This window comes from Pectinophora gossypiella, chromosome 18 (assembly GCF_024362695.1).
Source record: "Pectinophora gossypiella chromosome 18, ilPecGoss1.1, whole genome shotgun sequence".
Classification (NCBI taxonomy): Eukaryota; Metazoa; Arthropoda; class Insecta; order Lepidoptera; family Gelechiidae; genus Pectinophora; species Pectinophora gossypiella.
In genome coordinates, this window is record NC_065421.1 from 13,282,565 (window position 1) to 13,306,681 (window position 24,117).

The window sequence follows — 24,117 nt, forward strand, 5'->3', positions numbered from 1 at the left end:
ACCTTCTGGGAGTCGGAGTCAACTGCGTCGCACCTGCATCATCCGGCACGCCACCAGCATCGTTATCATCCCGCATCAACCCTCAACCCTGCATTGTCCTAGCCAAATAAAGAGCAGTCAGCTGTCATTCGTGTATTCAGATGGTTCCGAACATTCCGATAGCAAATACATAAACAAGCGGCAAAGAAAGAGGGTAGACAGATATGTCTGCCTGTAGGAAATTATGGATCTACCCTCTTCACTCTAATCTCATCAGTCATACCGTGATCATGGCACTTGCAACAGTGTCGAAATATCGGGAGTCTCATATCCCTACTTTAAACGCGGTAAGAACCCGTTATTATGTGTTTTAATTATGATAATAACCGCGTAAACTTAAAATGATGTACACTACTACTGTTATATTAAATTTATTTATTCACGACATAACCCATAGGTAGCGGTCCGAGAAATTTCCTTACGAAAATAAAAATGTTCGCTACAAGAATGCCTTAGTGATAACTCTTAACAAACTCGTTTCGGTATAATTTCATTTCATATTTCTCGTGGCTACCGTTTTACGTGGAGCTGGTGTGTTTTGGAGTGCGTATTATGGGTTAGTAATACGTTTGTTCTGAGCCAGTGACTGCCCTTTATAGCAATAACAGTATTATTACAAAACGAAGACTTTAGCCTATCTATCCCTGTGCTATCTTTCAAGATCTATATATGGTTATCCTTTAAGATATGCTAGGTTTAAAATATAGTTTTTTTTTCAGTGAATAGGCACTATTTCAGTTTGCGTGCTCCACCTTAGACCAGGCTGGATGGTGGTAAAATGCAAACTTAAAAAAAAAATAGTCCGTGTCACAAAAGAAGTCCCGCGGCCGCAGCCTTTATCGCAGATTCTTCAGAGAATTATTATTATGACTTGTCAATTACTTCCATTAAAATCCGTCCACATCTTTTGCGGCGCGTATTGTTATTTTAAACTTAGTTTATCTTTAGACTTGGAACACTGTAATTGTCTAACGTCGGCGTGATCATCGAACATTCAAATTATTTATTTGCTTATAAAAACATTGTACTAAATATATTAACATTTACATCTATCCTAAATATGTAGCAAAATATATTATAATAGTACCTGGAATTCCATAGCGTATGCTTACTCCAATGGGAAATAGGCTTGAGTTTATGTATGTGTGTATGTATCAATCCTACCGTAAGACTTTGTATTTAAGTTTTATTCTGATTAACTCACTTTGTGAGACTGTCCTTTGTTTTGTAAGGACTTTACAGGCTTGTATCACCTGATTGTCTGAAAAAATAAGTTGATTCCGTGTTTCGGAGGGCACGTTAAGCCGTTGGTCCCGGCTATTACCCGTAAAAACACCTCCACCAACCCGCAGTGGAGCAGCGTTACCCCCTCCGGTTGATTGAGGGGAGGTCTGTGCCCAGCAGTGGGATGTATGTAGGCTATTTATGTATATGTATGTATGTCTGATTAGCTTGTACCTCTGTCCATCTCATTGGGGATGACAGGCGTGAGTTTAAGTATGAATGTGTTATATTATATTCACTATACTCTCTCCCACAACCCGACATATACACCGGAAACTCTATGTAGAATCTCTATACATATTTTATTACGGTGAAGTGTGTACGATTTTTTTTCCGTTGCCTTTTCAAATATCTATCTACCATCCCCCTTTGTGATGTTGCCTCTCTTCTGAAATAAATTGCATCGCGTTTCTGTACGCACGAATAACTTGGATAATTTATATCGGATTTTGTATGTGATTGGATAGAATTTTTGAAAGGTAAAAATACAGCCATGGGATTAATTCGTCCCCAAACCCAAAACAGCCAGCGTGGTCCAGTGGTTTTAGCGTTCGGCTCACGATCCGGAGCTCCCGGGTTCAAATCCCGGTGGGGACATATCACGAAAATCACTTTGTGGTCCCTAGTTTGGTTAGAACATTACAGGCTGATCACCAGATTGTCCGAAAGTAAGATGATCCGTGCTTTCGTTGATCCCGGTTACTACTTACTGATGCAGGTTAGTAGTCGTCATATGAGTCATGTCAGGGGCCTTTGGCGGCTCAATAGTAACCTTGACTCGAGACTCTATACGTGACCCTTGGGTGATGATAATCGCGCTACACTACCAGTGGTAGGCTTCGGCCGTACCTGGTTACCACCATCCATGCAAAGCCGCCAGCATAGAATACCGAATAATACGTGTGCGTCAAGCTAGCGGCCTCAAAAAAAAAATGGGCACGAAAAAATAATTTGACCATACCAAAAAATAGTACTCTTATTGAAAAAAATAGTACCTGTTGTAAAAAAAATAGTACCATCACGGTTCTGGATTTATAGCCATGTTTTATTGCACTTGCTAGCTTGACGGTGAGCGAAATTTGGCGAGAGTTAACGACAAGGTCTTTCGCTTTGATTTAAACGCCAAAAAATAGTACCGAAATAGTACTCACCCCCTGCAAAATACCGAAATGAGTACTTCAACGGTTCCAAAGTTATAAAGGCAGTTCTTTGATCCCGCTGGCTTGACGTTTTGAAAATACCTATTATCTGGGGAACGCTTGCATACTTCAGTTTGTAACTAATGTCAATAAACTCGTATGAAATAGTACTCCCTACCATCATAATTTGGACCTGATTCTCTTTGTAGAAATATGTCAAAAAGTCATTATAACCTATATCATACATTTATCAAGACAGGTACCGTCGCGAACAAAATTATTACACATGCTCAAGAAGGATGTTGTCAGATTTTAGTATTTTTTTCCCATTTTTGGGTAAAAAATGGTGAAGTGCCCGGGTTGTCAAATGAAAGTAATATCATTGTTGAAACTCTGAGTTATTCTACAAATACTGCAAATTGTTTATTAACAAACACTTCGATCCGTAACAAATTGAACATGAAGGTATAAATTATAAAATAAAACAGTAGATTAAAAATGAATTATGATGTATTAAAATCACAGATTGTTTTCAATAAGAACTAGACCCATGCAGCCATTTTCTATTAAAATTAGTGCATATGGGTGTATGAAATAGCATTTTTTTGTAATAGAAACACTCTGAAGTGCAAAGAAATGGTAGGGTAGACCTCCAAAATGGCAATACTTACGAATAAATTGTGAGGTTATGTAATTGTCTACGTGACTGTATCAACAACAAATGTATGGCATAGGTTATGATGTTTTTTTAACATATTTCTACAAAGAGAATCGGATCAAAATTATGATGGTAGGAAGTACTATTTCATACGAGTTTATTGATATTAGTTACATACTGAAGTATGCAAGCGTTCCCCAGATAATAGGTATTTTCAAAACGTCAAGCTAGCGGGATCAAAGAACTGCCTTTATAACTTTGGAACCGTTGAAGTACTCATTTCGGTATTTTGCAGGGGGTGAGTACTATTTCGGTACTATTTTTTGGCGTTTAAATCAAAGCGAAAGACCTTGTCGTTAACTCTCGCCAAATTTCGCTCACCGTCAAGCTAGCAAGTGCAATAAAACATGGCTATAAATCCAGAACCGTGATGGTACTAATTTTTTTACAACAGGTACTATTTTTTTCAATAAGAGTACTATTTTTTGGTATGGTCAAATTATTTTTTCGTGCACATTTTTTTTTTGAGGCCGCTAGCTTGACGCACACAATAATACTACGTACAGAACGGCAACTCTCCGCTGCCAGCAGCTATTGAGCTAGGTTTACCTCACGCACGCCCTACTTCTGGGCACGGGCCTCCACTCAACAGCCTATGTACGTATATGATGTTTATGTTATAATGGTTTTTACAGAAGCGAGTGCCTGTCTGACCTTCCAACCTACGAAGGGACAACCAGCCCAATACTGGTTAGGTAACATACCTTCTATTACCATCTTAAAAATCCCAGTAGTAAATTAAAACTGTTTTACATACATTGTATACATAATATAAACTCACGCCTATTTCCCACCGGGATAAGCGACTATGGAATTCCACTTGCTTCGTTCCTGACACACTCTTGCTTCCTCCACATTCATCAATCGTTTCATACACGCACGCCGGGTCAGAGTAGACCGTACTAAACCTTAAAACTGTTTTGTGTATTTTTATCGTGTAGGATAATACCATGATAAAAATACTTAAATTAATTTTATTTTCATTCTTTTCTTTCTAGAAGTACATAAAGCCGTCAGCAATTTCCGCAGCAGTCTCCTAGCTCCCGCTTGACGCTAAGTTAGATGGACGCAGCCACTATCCGAGGCCCTCAGACATTTTTTGTGATTTATTCCAAAGCACAATTTTGGCGGAGCGATATGGCGTGTAAGAGCTTGATTTATAGAGCGCCGGCCGATGTGCTTGCCGCAATTGAATATTAATTTGGGGTTTTGAAAAATTGCGGTGTTAGCTATGTAGGCGTTTTGATCACATGTTTTTATGGTATATAAGAGCTGGTTTCGCCCGGGAGGAAAAGCTGGCATAGAAAATATAAACACTGGTTGTGTGCATGGACTGCTATGATGACGTTCTATTTTTTTTTGTACTCATTCATATAATAATATGTTACTATACAACAAATTACTTATATTTATGCTTTTATATTTTTGACGTGACTAATTGTAGATTTGCCGCAGATGGCATTAACTACTTGGCCGGACAAATGGGGAGCGCTGAGGGCTCTCACCCCAGTGCCCAGGGTGCCCAGTTGAGCGCGAACCTCGGCTCAGGACGTTGTCTGAGAGGAAGAATATTTGAAAGGATTAATCGACCCTAGTGAGTCGATAGCGATAAGCGCTGAGAATTACTCTTGTTTTTTTTTAAATAGTAACTCTAAAATATAATATACAAATAGAATAATATAGACTTATCGGAATTTAATCAGGGATAAAATATAGTGTGTAGTGCTTTTACGTACCTACTACCTAAATGTACTTATAGTAAAAGTAGCAAGCAACCCTATTATATGAGTATTCGGTGGTCCATAAAGTAGGACTTCGTGAGGAGAGTCGTGCCTATATATAGGGTTTATCTGGTTTATTATTATTAAATTATTATTGTATTATTATTGAAACAACCATTTTATTAAATAACGTGTATTTACAATTATATTTTTAAATATAATTAACCTTTAAATAGACATTAAACTAACACGATTAAATACTAAAATTCTCTTCCAATCTTCTTAAGTGATCCACGTTGGGATCCTGTGGACTAGACTGACTTAAAATATTGTTTTTATAAATATCTGAACTTCTCGCAGTCGCCATATTGTTGTACACTTCTCGTGGCAACAAACGATTTTGCGCGGGATTTTTCACGCTAGGCGGTAAGGTGCGTTCGAAAACTCTATCGTTGTACTGTGGAGAGATTAAAAATGGCGGCAAATCCGGCTTGGGGAGCGTTCTAAACATGGGATTCCTATCCATGAGTTGGTTATTTATTGGCATGTTGTTTATTGATTTCATCCACTGCTGCTGTTGTGTTGGTGGCAGTCTGTTTGGGTAGTTGAAGATCCACAGTCGGTCTCCAACAAACATGGGCCGAGGGGAGACTATGCCTAGACTACTGTAATACTGTTGAGCAAGTAGTTCTACGTCATTCGTATATTTACGTTTCCACTTAGTTCGACGGTTTTGGAACCAAATTTTGATCTGCAACAAAAATTAAGTACTTTTGGTTTATGTGCTTAGCTAAAAAGGTTAAGGACACAATGTGTGGGGAAAAGGCCAAGTTCGAAATAAAGAAAAAAGAAGTGAGATCTAATTGGATATCCAGTCCTTTCGAAGTTCCTTTTATATATAATTATTCAAATTCTTATGTTGATTTAAAAGAAAGTGCTGTTCTTTGTTACTCAATAATGCGACTGTCTAGATCATCTACCTGTGTTTCCGTAAGCCTCAGTTGTCGCGCCAATCGTCCCCTAGCCGCGACGGAGAGGTAGCGATTCTTCTCGAACTCAGCCTCGAGGCTCTTGATCTGCTGCGCGCTGAATGCGGTGCGCGCGCGCTTGCCTCGGGTGCTGCTGCATGCTGGGGACAATTAGGAGTTTATTTTAAACATTCATGGCACTAGTCACTAGTCATGAATACGACAAGCTCTAGCTACTTTTGATATTTTTATTATTCTTCTAGACAGATTGATCGCACCGTGCGGTGATGATAATATCATGATTTTGATGTGGATATTTGCAGTCACGCTTTGTGATCGCAGTTCAAAGATATAATTGTTAACAAATCTCACTATTTTAATGATGTCTGACGATGAAGGGTGGATGGATAAAAAAATCGCGAGCTTAGCTGACGTAAGTAGGCATCTAATATTGCTTTATCATGGGTCTCGTGCATAGTTCCCTGATGATTTATATAGTATCTGATCTATCTAGGAGGCACTTTTTATCAGGGCTTCTGGGTTTGCGTAAGAACAAGATATTATCTAGGATGCAGAATGTATGGCTAACTTTACTAGTCGCCAGTTCTAATTGTAAATGTCTCGCGTTATTTGAAATGGTTAATTAGTTATAATTGTAGAATTATTAACATTTATGCCTAAGTAAATATCTGGATCCAACCCAAAAATCATTCGCCTAAATAAATTAACGTATATCCCTGTAATTAAGTACTTAACACCGCGGAAGAAGATTCCCGGTTTCAGAACGGACGTTCCACGTCGTCACTTGACTCTATTTTCAATAAACACCTCTTGCTTGAGTAATTAGCTGCAATACATCAACATGTCATTCTTCGGACGACGTCGCCAGCGCGGAATCCGTGTGTCGGGACTTCGGAACGCACCTAATGAGGCGCGAGTTGCTTCGGTAGGTTTAGAAAAAATATAGTGCGAAGATGTGAATCGTTATTGAAAGTGTTTTGAAAATAGTCCGAATGACTGGAGTAATTTTGAAACTATTGACAAGATTATAAATACACCTTTTTAATAGTCTATCATTATTAATTTCTATTGAAAGGAATATACACTTTTTTAAGTAAGTAATTATAAAGTTAAGTGCAACTTTACTATTAAGTACTTTAATAGTCGTTAATTAAAATACTTATACACGTCGAATAATAAAAAAAAACATCGCACATATTTATAATTCTTTATCGAAAAAACAGAATCCATAAAAAAGTGAAAGTCGAACTGAAGCCACCATCTTATGTTTCAGAACGCAACTAATGAGCGCGCGAAAATACACGTCAATTAACTTTTTAAAACGCTCCCGACCCAAACGCAAAGGCGTGAAAGCTGAAAGTCCTCTGCCAGAGATTATTATATTTATTAATACATATATTATCGTTTGAAGATTGTGTAGGCGATTTATAAGTGTTGAAGAAATTACGACTACATACGTTAGAACGGGTTGTGTTTCAGTTTAAATGATTTAACGAGCACTCTTGTCACTTTAAGCGTTTTTGTGCGGTGAAAAATGGATATCCGGTTTTTTTGACTCGTGTTTAAGAGATCAGACACTTGTAGAATTATTATTTAACGTCGGTTTTACGTTTATTATAAATACTTTAATAATAATTAGCATTAAAGTGGTGGATGACTTTATAGGAACGCAAAATATAAAAAAAATAGTTGGTATGCTTGTCTATTGATAAGGTACCTATGTTGTTGTTGACCAAAAACTCTTCTTCGTGAAATTGACAAAATCAGGACCCTTTAAGTACTTACCTATTTTTATTTTTTAGTTGTTTTCTGGTAAAGTGTGTATTTTAGCTGCGTAAGTCTTGTCTGTCTATAAGTAGTCAGTAGTAGGAACACAACTAAATAAATGCTAATCAGTATAAGTAGACGTGCCAAGAAACGATTTACTTTTTAATAGACAAGGCGTAATCAATTACAATCGATCAAATCGTGAGCGATCGAATTTCGAATAAATTAATTAGCTGTGTAAATATAGGCGGGAAAATGAACAAAATGGCGTAACAAGATGGCGGATTGGCGGGCCAGTGGTAAGCCAATTAATGTCAATTTACACCCGCTTGTCAACGGTGGCGTTGTCTCGTATGGTTAGATGGTACGAGTCGATTCGAGGCGATGCGGAGTCCGTATGTTTCGTAATTCCTCAGAGAACTTACGATTGTGATATACCTACCACTTTCTTCCACTACTTAATCAAAATCTTAATACAGGTTCAACTTGCATGATGTGCTTCCTTAGGGATTACGGGTATGTAGGAAAAGTACCGTTGTTGTTATAAGTTATATTGTATTTGCTAAATAACCGAATTACCAATTGATTTTACTTCTACTAATAACACGCCCCAGACACTCGTGTAAGTGTGGGCGAGACCTCTTACTCTACACTACTCTAGAGCGGGTTACGGCCATTAAAAAAGACCTAGAGCAAAGAAAAAAGACCTAGTGACGTCGGCGGCGGTAGGAATTAGTGCGCGGCGGAAAATTACCGTTCTTTACTTAGTATTATTTTATATTCTATGCTAATACATTAAATTGAATTCAAAGGAACCCTGATAATCTAAAATTAGGTAGGTACCATTCAAATGGATTCTGTTGTTAAACTTAGAAAATATGTTTCGCTGAATGTCAAACCGCGGTATGCGGCAGGTATTTTTATTTCCTCAAACGCTTGACGCGTAAAATTGCGTTCCGTTCAGACTCGCGTCCGATGTCTCGTTATTGAGTTTTACAGCATTTTAATGAGCTTGGCCACTTACTAAATTTCAGTCAGGACAGTTTCTTTTCATGTTTATTTTTTTTCACTTTATTTTCTTACCCGTTGAATAATTACGAGGGGGAAGATTTAGTTAACGAGTGTTGGGACGGGAGAGATTTATCTTTTCAGAACGAATATAGAAAATGAGACATCATTGCTTGGTTTGTGCGGGAGTGTGGAGTGATCTTTATTTTGTTTTCGAATTTCGAACACAGCCAATTTGAATGGCTAATTTGGAACGGAGGCGTAGATATTTGCCACTGGATGTTTCGAGCGTTATAATTTTGACGCTGAAAAATTGCTAAGAAAATATAGGTATTTAAAGAAAGTAGTTGGGTCATACACAAACACGTGTTCAGATGTGATCACTTTAAAAATATAGTCTATATAATTATATATTACTTCATATTCGCAAAAACTAACGATTATTATAATAATGCACTGAAAATTTAAAACATACGATTTATCTTACTATTTAAATTATTTTTATTTATGTTAAATTGTCTCCTTCTGTGGGCTGTTCAGATCCGTGGTTACTATATTCTAAGGGGCTATGCTTTGTTTTGGAAGATACAAACTGGAAGGTTATTTCCTTCTATAATGTATTTTATCCTAATGTATAATATTTTAAAAACTTAAAAATATTGAACATGTTAAACAATAAAAAAAATTAAATAAACATTTGGTTATATGGGTTAGCGACTTTTCTGTGGACCCAAAAAACTGACCGAATTTCCCATCTGCTAAAACTACCACAAAACTTATATATTTTTTACTGGCCACACCGATTAGATGTCGGTTTCCGGCATCGATTTACCAGAGATACGTCTAGAATATTTCTTTATACAACTATTTATCTAGTATTAATTAATTTTGTCAGAGTTCAGAGGCTCTTTCCTGTTCCTAGTATTTCTTGATATGTAGACTATTAATATTAGTAAAAACATACCGCCCTAAAGAGCTATGGGGATTATTTTACAAATCCACTTTTCTTCTCTTCTAACTTCAAAAGTTAAAAAAACTGTCGTTAATTTCATATTCGTCATTCCCTTCTGTGGATATCTTTCCTGTGAATTCACGTGTCCACAAGAGATACTTATGTCCACAGAATGTATGTTTTTAGTTGTCATCACATGAAATGGGGCTTTTTAGACTTATTTATTTGTTGACGTGGTTCTATTTTAATGCAAATAATTTGTATTTTCTTGCATCTTGTTGTGGCATGCCTTGAAAATCGAGATTATCTTGTTTCAAGTAAAAAATAATTAGTTTAGAGAGCTATTCGATTCATGAAGCATAACCTTACGCCTTTCTTACTACATATCGGTTTTGCCGAAAATTATTGGATAAGTAATACTTAAATATGGAACAGAAGTCCAGTCAGATCATTTTGGTGGATCAAAAGGACAACTATCTTTGCACAATAACGTTTGTTAAGTATTCTACTGATTCTCATCCATCACAGAATACAATAAATACGACATCTATCAGCACAGTTTCTCAATATTTAATATATGAGCCAGTACTCATTTGTGCCTACTTAAAACTTGTACTAAAACAAATAAAATTATTTCCTCCGGCTATCAAAGACTTATATTAATACCATTACAGTTTGCGGAAAAACCAATTGCAAGGGCATTATGGTTATTCCAATTGATGATGTGCATGTGTCTGAAATACAAAATGTATGCAATTACTGTCCGCTTTTTAAAGGGACGTTTCAAATTCACCAAATTTTCTGGAGCCCCTAACACAATCCACGCAAAAAGGTTGATCTGTTACAATATGTGCCGCTCGCACTAAGTGTCTTCATTTTCAAATCGACCAAACGCCAATTGTAGTATCCAGCGACTCCGTCGAGTTTTGCATTAGGGTCCAGGGCCACTATTGCCAGTTCAGTTGTTTCTTCTCTTGGAACCCTGTCTGCTTCGACGGTCACTGCACCTTTAAAGACACCATCTTTGGAACCTCTGTTTGTACGTCAGCCACTTACAGTACGAAAAATGTTTGTTTGAAAATATCTACTTTGGTGATTCCCTTTCTTTGATACCGCCCAGAATTGTTGAAAAACGACCAGCGAATGAATGCGATGATAATCACTTACCACCTAAAATAACCAAAAGATGAAATTTACCACATACCGACCATTATAGATGGCGATGCGGCTCACCACCTAGGAATCATGTTGGTCTAACGGAAAGCACGGTCAGGTCACGAGTATATTCCAATTGGGCTAGTCTGAGGGTACTTAGTTTATCTTACGATGGTTGTACCTCACTCTACCCTAGCTTATGGTAAATTGACCTCACCATCTAGGTATGCTAAAAAATATCCAGCAATCTTTGATGATGGTGATCATGAAAACTTACCACCAAATAATCAGCGAATACTGATAAAAATTTCTTCTATGGATAGGTACTGTAGCTTCTGATCACGTGGTTCTTTGATAAGTAATTTAACATACTTATGGCTTTTAAAATCGAAGTTTTTGTTAAAACCTTTAATTTGATATACCTTTGTTATAGTTTATTGAAATAAGTCAATAATTAACATAGGTATGTAAATCTATAATAGCGTAAGGTTACTCATTCACTTACTGACTGACTCACTCATCAGAAAATCTCAGAAACTACAAGTAATCTTTAATTTTGCATGGGGCATAGGGTTTCTTTTAGGATATAGATGCTCTCTAAGACGGGATTTTGCGAAATTTTACTTCTAAGGAAGTAAAAAGAGGTTGCAAAGTTTGTAGGTATGAAACTTCTATAGTTTTAACAAGTAGATGGGATTCCAAAGTACTAGAAAATGTTCATTATTTAAAGAAATTAAAAAAATATTTACCACATTTCTTTACAACCTAGAAATAGAAATCACAAAGAGGTGACGTGACATAAAAGGTGTAAGTTTGTGTGGAGTACTTATATATTTTTTTTAAAGCTGTCTACTCGAAAAACGCATAATCCACTACCTATGCGAAGGGGCTCTAGAGTTTATACTAGTATAAACATAAATAAATGGAAAACATAAGTGTCTAGAAGGAGCAATGTTGATTTCTTGACTGATTTTGTTCTTTTCTGTGGCTTATGTCACTTCTGTGAACATCAAAAATTAAAAAAGTGCCATAATTGTTATAATTTCCTAAAACGATCTAGTTTCTTACTGTCATTGTGACATTTTGATTGATCTCTAATAAATAAACACAAATTTTCAATAAATTGGAATCTTTTTATTTTTCAATTTTTTGAACCCCGTTTTGTGTATGACCCAGTTAAGTAATTGAGGCCCTAAGTATTTTGTCAGAAGACTAAAACTCTACCTACGTTTCGTTTTCTGTGTGTTTAATAAATAAGTTAATAAAAAAAATGAGAAACTAGATCTGAATGATTCATGACGGATGTTGAATATTTCAATGAACTGGATTACCAGATCCAATGTCCAACATCACCTACTCTTTACTAAAGAAGAAAACAATTTGATCTTTTTTCTATGTGGCAGCTCGTAAATAAATTAACCAAAATATATTCTCATTTTTTTTTCTCAAGTAGCTCGTTAGGACGACTTATCGCCGATTTCTGTGAAAATCTGTTATTTAGTTTTGCTATCTAGCTGTAGTTTATTATTGTGTCATCATATTTTATTGTTGGCGGTTAATAGTCCGACGGTAGTCGTTGGCGAGGCATCCGGCGGCTTTTGATATTCAGTCTTTATTTCGTTAAAATCACATTACACGTCATATTTTTATACATACTTACTTATATCTAAGTATACAGTAGGTGTAAGTATATAATATACTTAATTTTAATTTCTTACATTAAATAAATTGTCTATTTTACATAGGTACTTTTTATGAACAATTTTAAATATAAAATAACTAATAGTAAAAGGAACATTTAGAATAATTTAATGTAGTCATGATTCATGATTATAAAAAATATAAATAAATAATTGAAAAAAAAAACGCAAAATAGAAACATCGATTTTAAACTACAATGAAAGGAAAAATACACTTCTAACGCGCGAAAAACAATTTACTAAGTAAGTATATATTATTAAATATATTTATTTATTAATAGTTTTACCGACGACGATCTTATTAATTATTTATACGGGTTTCGACTGTTTCAAGATAAAAATATTTATTATTTCCTGATTGATTAAGTTCCTTAAACTTTTTAATAATGGAAATATTATAAATAGGTACAAATCGTGACTTGTACAATTCAAAAAGGACCACTTCTATGTGTTATGGTAAAGATTATTTTCGGAATGGGCATTACCTACCTATCACAAAAAGCAATGACGGACTTTCTAGGCTGTGTTCCCCATAAAAGCTATAGATTGCGTTATTCAGATTTAACGTGATAATTACCTAATTTCTCATTAAATTATGTACCCCGGTACATAATTATTCAAAAATATAATCTTATGGCAAAGGTATTATATTATAAAAATAATTGTTGCTCCATTGGATCAGATATACGAATAGAATAATGTTGCTTGTTTGCTACCTACATTTATTGCTTCTCTTTATTTTGATTAGAATAATAATTAGTAAGTAGTAACCGGGTCCAACGGCTTAACATATCTTCCGAAGCACGGGTTATCTTACTTTCGGACAATCAGGTGATCAGCCTGTAATGTCACGTGTACCGTTGGTCCCGGTTACTACTTACTGATGTAAGTATGTACGCGTTACATGAGTCACTTTGGCGGCTCAATAACCCTGACACCAGAGTTGATGAGGTTGGTATTCCACCTCACAACCCACACGATAAGAAGAAAAATAATAATGAGGGCTATCATTTATACCCAAAGAGATGATAAAAGATGCATTATGTCTGTTATCTATGAAAGTAGGAGGTTAAACGAAGGAAAATCTGTACAGCGCCATCTACATTTTTTAAGGCGAACGTAGTCTGCATAATCCTTCATTGTGTCACGTTATGATGTGGAAAATAAGTGATTTTTATTATGTCAATGTCAAACACTGAATATTTTTTGATACCAAGTTCTTTGTACCAAAGGTATAAATATCATAACATCAAGCCTATTTAAACCCTATTTACACTAAATAGTACACCCCATGCCTAACCTATGCCCATTTGCCAATAACCATCATCATCCCCCTAGCATTGTCCCGTTTCTCACAGGGTCCGCTTAACTAGCCTGAAGATTTGACAGGTCCGGTTTTTTACAGAAGCGACTGCCTGTCTGACCTGGCCTAATTCTTGAAAACAACATGGTATTTATTATTTATTATCCAAATATTAATTCAAACTCATCAAGTCGAATTCAGTGCTTCAGAGCCAGAATCGGGATTCAAACCTGGGAGATTAAGATGTAAGCCACGCGTAATTCGAACAGGACTATTGCGTTGTTTTAAGTTTACGCGGTTATTATCATAATTAAAACACATAATAACGGGTTCTTACCGCGTGTGTGTCTGTGTTTTAATTAGGACTATTGCGGATTAAAATATATATTAAAGTATCGGACGAACAGGCCGTTTCTATATTTTGTATCCCTTGGTATATCTGCGTTGTTGCAACCCAAACAATTATAAATAACGGCGCATGGGCACAGCGTGCAGTCAAATGGCCCGCGAAGGTGTAAAGTGAGTCAACTCATTTTTTACCTTTTTTAAAACTAATGACTTGGCTCAAATTACTCCGCACTCGGTTTTCAGTGATTTATTCATCCTAAAACTATCTGGATGGTTATTCTTTTAATATTTCGAGCTCCCCAGAGATAAGGATTTGAATATAAAAGTTAATGTTTTATGCAACAGATGAATAAATGTAATTGAAATTAGTTTTAGTTACTTAGTTTGGTTTTGCATCTTGTAAATATTTTTATTAGTTTAACATCAGAGTAGAATAATAACGAAACGGATAAAGAGAAATTTCAGTTTACAAAGTTAAGTTTATGTAAATCAACTGGTGCTTGAGTTGAGTTTAGAAAGGCCCTAACGCGCATTTTGCATGAGATCCGCTATCGCCAGTTCAACCCCACTCTCTTTTCCTACTACTCCTGCAAACAGATAACTTGGATAGCTCTACTGCTTCTCAATTTCCATAGCCACTTTACCTGCAATGTATATTTTATGTGATAGGCTGCAACTTTATCATTACTTTTCGTAAAATACAGCACCAATTTTTTTTATAATTAGCCGATCATACTTAGGTTTTTAGGTAAGAGGGTTCTCCTTGGATAATAATAAATAATAATAATAAATAAAGCTTTATTTTCTCCCACACAGACAGTTTAACAAACAACATAACGACATAACAAAGGCATAACTATAACATCTGTGTGAGAGACTGGTGTCTGTACTAGGATGCCCTGTATGACAGATCACCAGCCTCTCCACACTCCAAATCAGGTGCTAGGTATTTTATTATGTTTAAGTTACAGTTTGAATTATAGACTGTATACAATAATAAGAGTGGGATAGTTTTTTATAAGTACCTATTAGAAATAAGAAAAGGTTAAAGAACGTTCGGCATGCTTGTGTGTGTGTGTGTGTGTGTGTGTGTGTGTGTGTGTGTGTGGGTTAGCCCTACGACTTACATCTTGGGTTCGGAAGATGCTATAAGAGCATCTTCCACTAACTATCCATTACGAGTGTGTGTGTGTGTGTGTGTGTGTGTCATGACATCACAAGAAGTAACTCTTCTGTTTCGCTATAATCCAGGGATTTTAGCCAGCTCGTTAAACAAATTTTGCACTTATGCTTCGTTAATGAGTAAATGTCCATTTTTTTATTTATTTTGTTGTATAAGTAAGGGCCAAGAAAACCAATAAATTTATGTGAAAAAGCAGTTAACCAGATCGTTGATGTTGGACAGATATTGTTTTTGACGCGTTTGTTTACCATCACTGTCGGATCATACGCGAGACTAGTGTGAGTCCTAAGGACAGCATTGAGTATAAATAGCTGTCGTACAGTTAGGACATCACTTATAATATACAAGTCTTTGGTGGGGAAAAGGAATGGCAAATTTTTGCTAACTTTTAAGACAGCTCTTTGGGCTCTCTCGACTGTTATTAAACTGGTTTTTGCAGCACCACCCCAAACGGTTATGCAATAGGTTAAAATAGATTGGCATAATGCCAGGTAAACCATTTTGATGATTTCTTTGTCAGCAATGCCACGTAGGTTTTTAAAAATGTAAATTAATTTGCGTGTCCTAGAGGTAAGAAGGTCAATGTGAAAATTGAAGTTGAGTAGATTGTCTAAGACAACACCTAAGTACTTGATGTTAGTGGTAGATTTGAGACTAGGACAATGGCAAGGACCGACGAGATCACACGAATGGGCAAAGATAGTGTTATTCGTTAAGTCTTCAGGGGGGATTTTTCTGATGGAGAATGTCATGTATTTGGTTTTATCCACATTAAGGGTCAGGATGTTATCTTTGAGCCAAGTAGAAACGGTATTTAATCCAGTCTGCGCGGCAGTGAAAGCTTCGTGCCATGAATCGCCATGAAAGATGAGGGCTGTATCATCAGCGAAAGTTACTATTTTGCCATTTGCAAGGCTGAGGTTACATAGATGATTCATGTAAATCAAGAATAAAGTGGGACCAAGAACACTCCCCTGGGGGACACCATGATCTATAGGCATGTCATCGCTCACATCATCATATATCCTTACCCTCTGTTGCCTATTCGTCAGATAGTCCTTAAATAACTGGTGTTGAACACCCCTAATGCCTATTCTCTCAAGTTTATCGAGAAGGATTGGGATACAGACTGTGTCAAATGCCTTGGCCAAGTCCAGGAATACTGCCACAACCTTAGATTTTGCATTCAGTTTGGTAACTACATGATCGATCAACTCATGGACAGCATCACTAGTAGAAATTCCGGATCTGAATCCAAACTGGGAATTGGAAATAATTTTTTGGCTCTCAAGGTATCTGACAAGTCTTTTGTTTAGGAGTTTTTCCATTACTTTTGATAAAGTAGGTAAAATCGAAATAGGCCTATAATTATTTACTGAGTCCCTGGCACCACCTTTAAATATCGGAATAACCTCAGCCTGTTTGAATGGATCAGGGAAGACACCGGATGCAAAGCCTAAGTTAATTATATATGTAAGGGATGGTGTGATGTACTGGTGGTATCTTTTTAATAATCCTGCGGAGATGTTATCACGACCTACAGTGGAGTCCTTTCTTAGATTTAATATTGTGTTGCGAACCTCAGTTTCATCAGTCGGTTCAAGAAAGAAGGATTCAATTGGTGGTGGTTCTGTAGTACTTGGGCACATAGTAGGGTTGGGTTCAATTTTCTCTGCTAGTGTTTTACCAATGCAATGCAATGGATGATAGTCGATATCTGACTTATAGTTATACACAGTACACTATTGCGGATCTCCGTGCGTCGGAAAGTTTGCAGACGAGTGGAGTGCAAAGTTGAAGTATGAACTATTTGCTTGTTTCTAATTATGTTTCGCGCACACTTGGCCCTTCCAATCGGGTGAGAGCCTTCAGCGCTCCCCATTTGTCCGGTCAGGTAGTTAATGCCATCTGCGGCAAATCTACAATAAGTCAGGTCAAAAAAAAAGAAAAAAAAAAGGCCCTCCAAACCTCTTTCTTCTATTCCGTGGGTGTAACTATTAATGACCTATAATATTATACTTAGATAAACTTACGGACGTAAGTAATTCTTGATGGGGTAGACAGAGCCGAAAGCAGAGAGTGGTTTCCAAGATTTGTGCCCGGTTAAACAAAATAATTTCGCTCCCACGCCTATATCACCGAAGGGGTAGGCAGAGGTGTATAGTGTACAAAACCCACTCATCGCCAGCTATGTGTAGGTCCCTTGTAATAGGGGCGAGTCTATCAGAGCCATCAACCAGGCACTCAAATTCAAATTCAAAAATATCTTTATTCAATAGGTAACATAGTTACACTTTGAATCGTCAATTTTACATAACGAACGTCTCATCCGCCTAAAACTACTGCAGCTTCTCACAACCTGTATAGCCGGGGAAAAGAAGCTGCAAGAAAAACCTCGGCACAGGGCCCTAGACGTTCTTTAAAAAAATAAAAATAAACATAAAATATTAGTATACAATTGAGTAATTTAATATCAGTTAATATCAGATAATATCAGTTCTCAGACAGTTAATTCCATGCATTCATATCTTCTAAATAATCACTAACTTTATAATAACCTTTTTTGTGAAGTTTTTGTTTAACTACCGTCTTAAAACAGTTGAAAGGCAAATTCTGAATACTACTCCTGGAAACCACGTGACATCAATTATCTGTGATTCAAATATGAATACAAAATCGAATTCAGTGGTTAAGAGCCCGAGTTGAAATTCGAACTCGGGACACTATAATGTATGTCATTTGTTACCCAACCAGGGCTATCACGGATTCGATCATCATCTCCCTAGCATCCCGTTTTCCACAGGGTCCGGTAACCTAACCTGAAGATTTGGCAGGTCCGGTTTTGTACAGAAGCGACTGCCTGTCTGACCCGGCTATCACAAATATAATCTAGATTTCCGAGTTTCTCTTCAGAAACTTGTGAATTTATCTGCGGCATTAGTGCTTATCGCCCTTAAGATTTATAAAAAAACCCTTTAGGTGAACCTAGAGATAAACTGAAGATTTAATATTTTTCGGTAACGTCTCTGAAATGGAAAATCTCTCTCTGAAAAAAAATGGAATGTCTCTGAAATCTGAAATGGAGGGAGTCCTATGTCCAGCAAATAGAGGGACACTTTAGGCTACAAAAGATAAGATAATAATATGATGAGAGAAACTTACTAACATTAGTAAGTAGTAACCAGTACCGGAGAAGTTTTTTATTAAATTTATTATTTTTTGCATTCCACACTTACTTTTATATGCACAAACATCAAATTGCAATAATGCTTTAGATGAACTGTTTTGATGTGGCTGTTTTAACCCCTCTGACTGGCCGTCCATGTAATTAAAGCCATCTGGAGCAAACCTACAATAAGTCACGTCAAAAAAGCTTCTACACCGACCGAAGTACTGAGCGCCGAAGATCCCTTTTGTTCATTACTTGGTCGGATTTTACGCGATTGAGAACTTGTAACCGTGGTATTGTTCAGATTAAGAGCATTTAATTTGCGGCAAGCGCTTTAAAGTCTTGGTATCTATATAATACAGATTTATTACCTGACTGTTGATAATCAGCAGACTTCTCCAAATCTGACGCGTCGTTGTTAGAGCTCACAACATCGACTTGTTCCGATCCCGTGCTCTTGACATCATCTTCATCATCAGATTGAAACTGACCGCTTTGAAACTTTTCATAATCAACTTCAGTACTGCTTGACGCTACATTTGTGTCTTCATGTTTTTCAAATTTGTCAGCTAGTAAGTTAGCTATGGAAAAAGGTAATCTTGATTCTGCTTTTTCTGTTGTCTTACTCTCTTGTTGGATTTCTTCGGTATTTGAATCGGTTTCCATTGGAGAATTCATTTATTTAAACAATCTTACAAATTTTCCAAAAAAAGGTACTGTTTCGGTAAAGGTACTGGCTGACAAAAGGAATAAAAAAGAGTTGTATCAGAAAACGCCAATTGTATCTGAAGTGTCGATATGATAAATCACAAAAACCTAACTATTTGAATTACACTCGGATATTACGAAAGTGCTTGACTAATTCTCAAAAGAATATTAATCTTAAATATATAAACAAGGTAGAAAATAAATGTAAGGCCACATGGAATGTTATAAAAAAATATACAACTGTCAAAAACAAGAACTCTATTTCAAAAATATGTGTTAACAATAAAATTATAAACGACCCACTGTTAATATCTGAAAATTTTAATAATTTCTTTATAAATATAATAGCCGACAATTGTACGTCTAACACGAACTTAGTTGATATAGATACAAATGTAAACACGTTAGAGCAAAGCATCTTCGTAACCCCGGTTAGCTGTGATGAGTTAGTGAAAATAGTAATGTCATTAAAAAATTCTAAAGCTTCTGGATATGACGATATCTGTACTGATATCATTAAAATGACTATAAATGTAATTGCACAGCCATTGCATTGGGTAATTAACAGATGCTTAACAGAAGGAATCTTTCCGGATGCATTGAAAAAGTCAGTCGTAAAGCCACTATACAAAAAAGGAGATCATCAGTACATGGATAACTACCGTCCAGTAACTTTAATTCCAGTTCTTTCTAAAATTTTTGAAAAGGTTATGTTTGTGAGATTGCTTAACTTTTTAGAACGTAACAAAATTCTTAAAGAACAACAAAATGGTTTTCGGAGGGGTAAGAGTACATCGCTTGCAACATTTAAATTAATAAAAACAATAATGGACTGTTTAAATGAAAAACAACCTGTATCAGTATTATTTATGGACATGAGTAAGGCCTTTGATTTTGTTTGTCATAAGCGCCTCCTCTGCAAGTTATATAAATATGGTATCAGAGGACCAGCCTACGACTGGTTAAAAAGCTATCTTAGTGACAGAAAGCAATGTGTGGAAATTCAGAAATTTTGTCCCGATAGTAATGACATACAAAAATTCAACTCAACCTTTTTATACAATAATTATGGCGTCCCACAGGGCAGTTTGCTGGGTCCACTTCTTTTTCTGGTCTATATTAACGACTTGCCTGATGTGGTTCCCCACGAATGTATTTTATTCGCGGATGATACGACCGTAATTGTAAAGGGCACAAAATTAGACCTTTACGAACAAGAAATTAATGACGCGTTATTAAAAATTACAAATTGGCTCACGATTAATAACTTAAAAGTAAATATACCTAAAACAAAATACATGCAATACCGTACTTATAAAGGCAAACCATTGAAATTAAATATAAACTATGAAGGGCAACCGGTGGAAGAGGTTCAGAACATAACATTTTTGGGCATAACTATAGACTGTCATTGTAATTGGAAAGCGCACGTAGATGGCGTCTGTTCTAAAGTAAATAGGTTTGTGTATGCGCTGAGACGTGTTAGCCAAATTGTCTCTGTTGAGGCCGCTATAATAGCCTATAACGGATATGTCAGTTCTGTATTACGCTATGGCATCATTATCTGGGGAAATTGTTGTCAAAGCGAGAAAGTTTTTATAGTACAGAAAAGATGTCTTCGAGCTATCTTCGGCCTTAAAGTCACTGATTCATGTCGTCCATATTTTAGACAATATAAATTACTAACTTTGCCAAGTCTTTACATTTTAGATGTCTGTATTTTTGTTTATAAATACAAAAGTCTCTTTCAACAATGCCAAGAGGTCAGTACTCGTGTTCTGCGGTCTCAATACAGGCACAAGTTGTATAAGCCATTGTCAAAATTAACGCTTGCCTCTAATAACTGCTTTCCCATGTGTATAAAAATATTTAATAAATTACCGGATACTTTCAAAGACTGCAAACTCAATAAGTTTCGCGTAGCAGTTAAACTCTGGCTTGCAGATAGATGCTTTTACAGCGTAAAAGAATATTTAGATTACAAATAACAGGTTTTATGTATATAATTTAAAGCATGTATTAAGTGTGTAGATTATTTGTAAAATTGATATTATTATTTGTTATTGTTTTTAAATAATCTGTGTGTATGCCTGAAAAGGCAGTATTTGGTGATACTCAAGGAAAAATAACAGCTGTTTGTAACCTGAATACCATGCACAGAATAAATTTCATTTCATTTCATTTCATTTCATTTCATTTCATTTCATTTCATTTCATTTCGTGGAACACTGGCTGGCTGCGTAGTTCGTTCTTTTTATTGCTTTTCCTTTTTATTTTTTAGTACTTTTGAAATAAGAACATTTTAACTATTAAGCCGCGGCTCTTTAATTCCTGGCCATAATTTCTTTGTCGTATTCAGAACAATAATAATATATTTTTATTTGTAATTTTGTCGACAAATTTTTACTTTTATTTTGCACCGTGGGAATTATATGTAAAAAGTTGTTTTTATGATTAAAGAACTAAATCACTATACGCACACACATAACCGGGACACTGTAGAGATAAAAACTGAAATCTTTCAGTGAAATATTTGGAGATAAAATTGTCTCCCATCCGTTGCACACACTATAATAATTTGAACTAATTTGAAACTCAAACGTTTTTGTCAAATTGGACTGCTGAGGCGGGAATCACTGAAGCTTTAATGTGATACTTCAAACCGATGCCCCTTATACCTTTCGATACAAAGACGAGTTTTCCTTAAATTTGAAAGCAATTTAGAGGTGTCAGTGATTGGAATGAAGATGGAAGGCCCATTAGGGGCGTCCTTTTGGCTGACAGTACTATATCCAACACTTAACGACTCAAAGTTCCATTTTGAACTGTAACGCGTTAATCTCGAGGTAGAGATTAGATCGTCGGTCGTTAAACGATGCAAATAGCTTCGGAAGACGTGTATCGCGAGATATAATTAGAAATAAACCAATCACAGGCGGTGGGCGGGGCTGGCTGCGTGCGCGCATCTCGCGTGGCGCTTTTAGATTTATCGATAGCGATAGCGAACTTATGCTGGTCTTTTAGATGAAAATTATGATGATAAGATGGGTTGTAATTATGGTAATGAATTAATTTAAAATGATTTTTGTTGGATTGATGACGATGACAATCTGGAGAAACTGATTGTAAATGAGAGTTTGTTAGGTTTTTTTGTTGATGACAAAGAAAGGTAACAGAAAAACTGGTTTGGTTAGGACGGCTTCGGAAGCACGTTAAGTCGTTGGTCCAGGTTACTACTTACTGACGTAATTAAGTAAGTACGTAATGTTACGTACATTACGTAAACAGTTTCTTTTATTTTATCTTATCTTTTATGTTGAACTGGAAACAAATCAGCATCACTAATTTAAGACTCACGCTTTTGTCGGTGAAGCATTCTTCATGCTACTTTTTATGGAAAAATAGGGCAGTGGTTCCTTCTTGCCTTCCGCCCCGCAGTACTCTGTCTGACACGAGTGGGATAGCGTCTATTCAAAGGTGTACTACGCCTGTCCTCCGCCTCTGAATAGTACTGACAGTTGCTGCTGCCCTCTGTCAGGTTCCAGGTTACAGTCCCTGGTGACTCGCCTCTTCCATACTGCATTCAATAGCAACCCTGTCATCAGTTTGGTAATCCGCCTTTAACCCACAGGATAGAAGAAGAGTAGGTTAAATAGGGATTTTTCATCAAACATCGACATTTGACTCTCTTCCCTAGGGATTTATTTAAAGAGCCGCGTGAGAAATGGGCTCGCTCATTAATTGTGATAATTATTTAGTTAGTTACATTAATTGGACGCGTCATGTGGCCGACATAACACGAGCTTGAGCAATGTGCCTCTCCTGTTATTATGTATATCTATAATTCACCAGTTATACATAATGTATACATACGTATATATACACACTGCATACCTAGCTAAATGGGTAGTTTCCTAGGTCTAAGATAAATTATGAAATTCTGATTACTAAATAAAGACAGATCTAGAGGTGACAAAACCTTTTTCTTTTTTTTTAATTATGTAAAGGTTAAAGAAATATGTAATAATAACTGAGACATTTTGTTACTTACATTTTTCTATGACGTCACGTTGGTTTTTTCATATAAATTGCATAGTAATTTCGTGTTTTGACGTGTAGTAAAAGGTAACTAATTTGACCAGTTGGAAATTACCCTATGATGAAATCCGATGTTTAATAATTATAATCTATCAGTTAACTTTCATAACACAGAACAAAATACAAGGGTCTAAAAAAGCCATATTGGAGCAATTCGTCTAAAAAGCAATATTGCAATTTGTCATTTTGCACAAATGTATGAATTGCCTTAGCGGCCCGCGTAGTCCGGTGGCTAATCGTTGGGCTTACGATTCGGAGGATACGGGTTCGAATGCCATTTTTTACCCTTAGAAGAAAAAAATACAGTGCGGGTGGTTTCTTCATATCGCGTCATCGTACCTCAACCATTGAAAAAGGATGTCCATATTTAAAACATAATTTGCACAAAAAGTCTGTCGCACTCAAGAACATATGCCGTATTTTGTTTTAATTAGGCATATTTTGTCAATATTAGAGAACTCAACAATCTGGTTTCAATACAATACAAAATAAATGTTAATTGTACATAATTTATTTTATTTTGAGTTTTGTTTTAGTTTTATTTAATTTTATTTTTGTTTTGTTTTATATTTTTATTCTGTAACTGTTTTGTTTATGGTGTTAATATTTTTTTATTAATTTATACAAAAACTATTTATTGCACTCTTTATTGTACTTAATTCATATTATAGAATTTATTAATAATATTTTTTATTTATATTTTATTAATAATCATTATAACATTAGGTATTATAATTAGATAGGTAGGTAGGTTCAATGTTATTTTATGTCGAGCTTTTATGGCGGATTAACCATAAATTATCACTGTTGATTGTTACTTCACGACTCGCCGGCGC

The 24,117-nt window shown here is 35.9% G+C and overlaps 1 protein-coding gene across 1 annotated transcript; it reads right to left on the reverse strand.

Annotated features, from left to right (window-relative positions):
• Positions 1-5,154: 5,154 nt before the first annotated feature.
• On the reverse strand, positions 5,155-19,141 carry LOC126375101 (homeobox protein ceh-31). Its single transcript, XM_050021944.1, has 3 exons — positions 18,847-19,141; positions 5,882-6,030; positions 5,155-5,652 (listed from the first exon to the last, which is right to left on the reverse strand). The coding sequence occupies exons 1-3, from the start codon at positions 19,139-19,141 to the stop codon at positions 5,155-5,157; spliced, it is 942 nt and encodes a 313-aa protein (XP_049877901.1).
• Between the last annotated feature and the right edge of the window lie 4,976 nt (positions 19,142-24,117).

What these genes read in the sequence shown, in the direction of transcription:
- LOC126375101 (XM_050021944.1), bottom strand. Translation starts at nt 19,141, where the DNA reads ATGGAAACCGATTCAAATACCGAAGAAATCCAACAAGAGAGTAAGACA. An exon ending in TGCTGATTATCAACAGTCAG is followed by an intron (nt 6,031 to 18,846) that starts GTAATAAATCTG and finishes AATTGTCCCCAG; the next exon opens with CATGCAGCAGCACCCGAGGC. An exon ending in TGAGGCTTACGGAAACACAG is followed by an intron (nt 5,653 to 5,881) that starts GTAGATGATCTA and finishes TTTTTGTTGCAG; the next exon opens with ATCAAAATTTGGTTCCAAAA.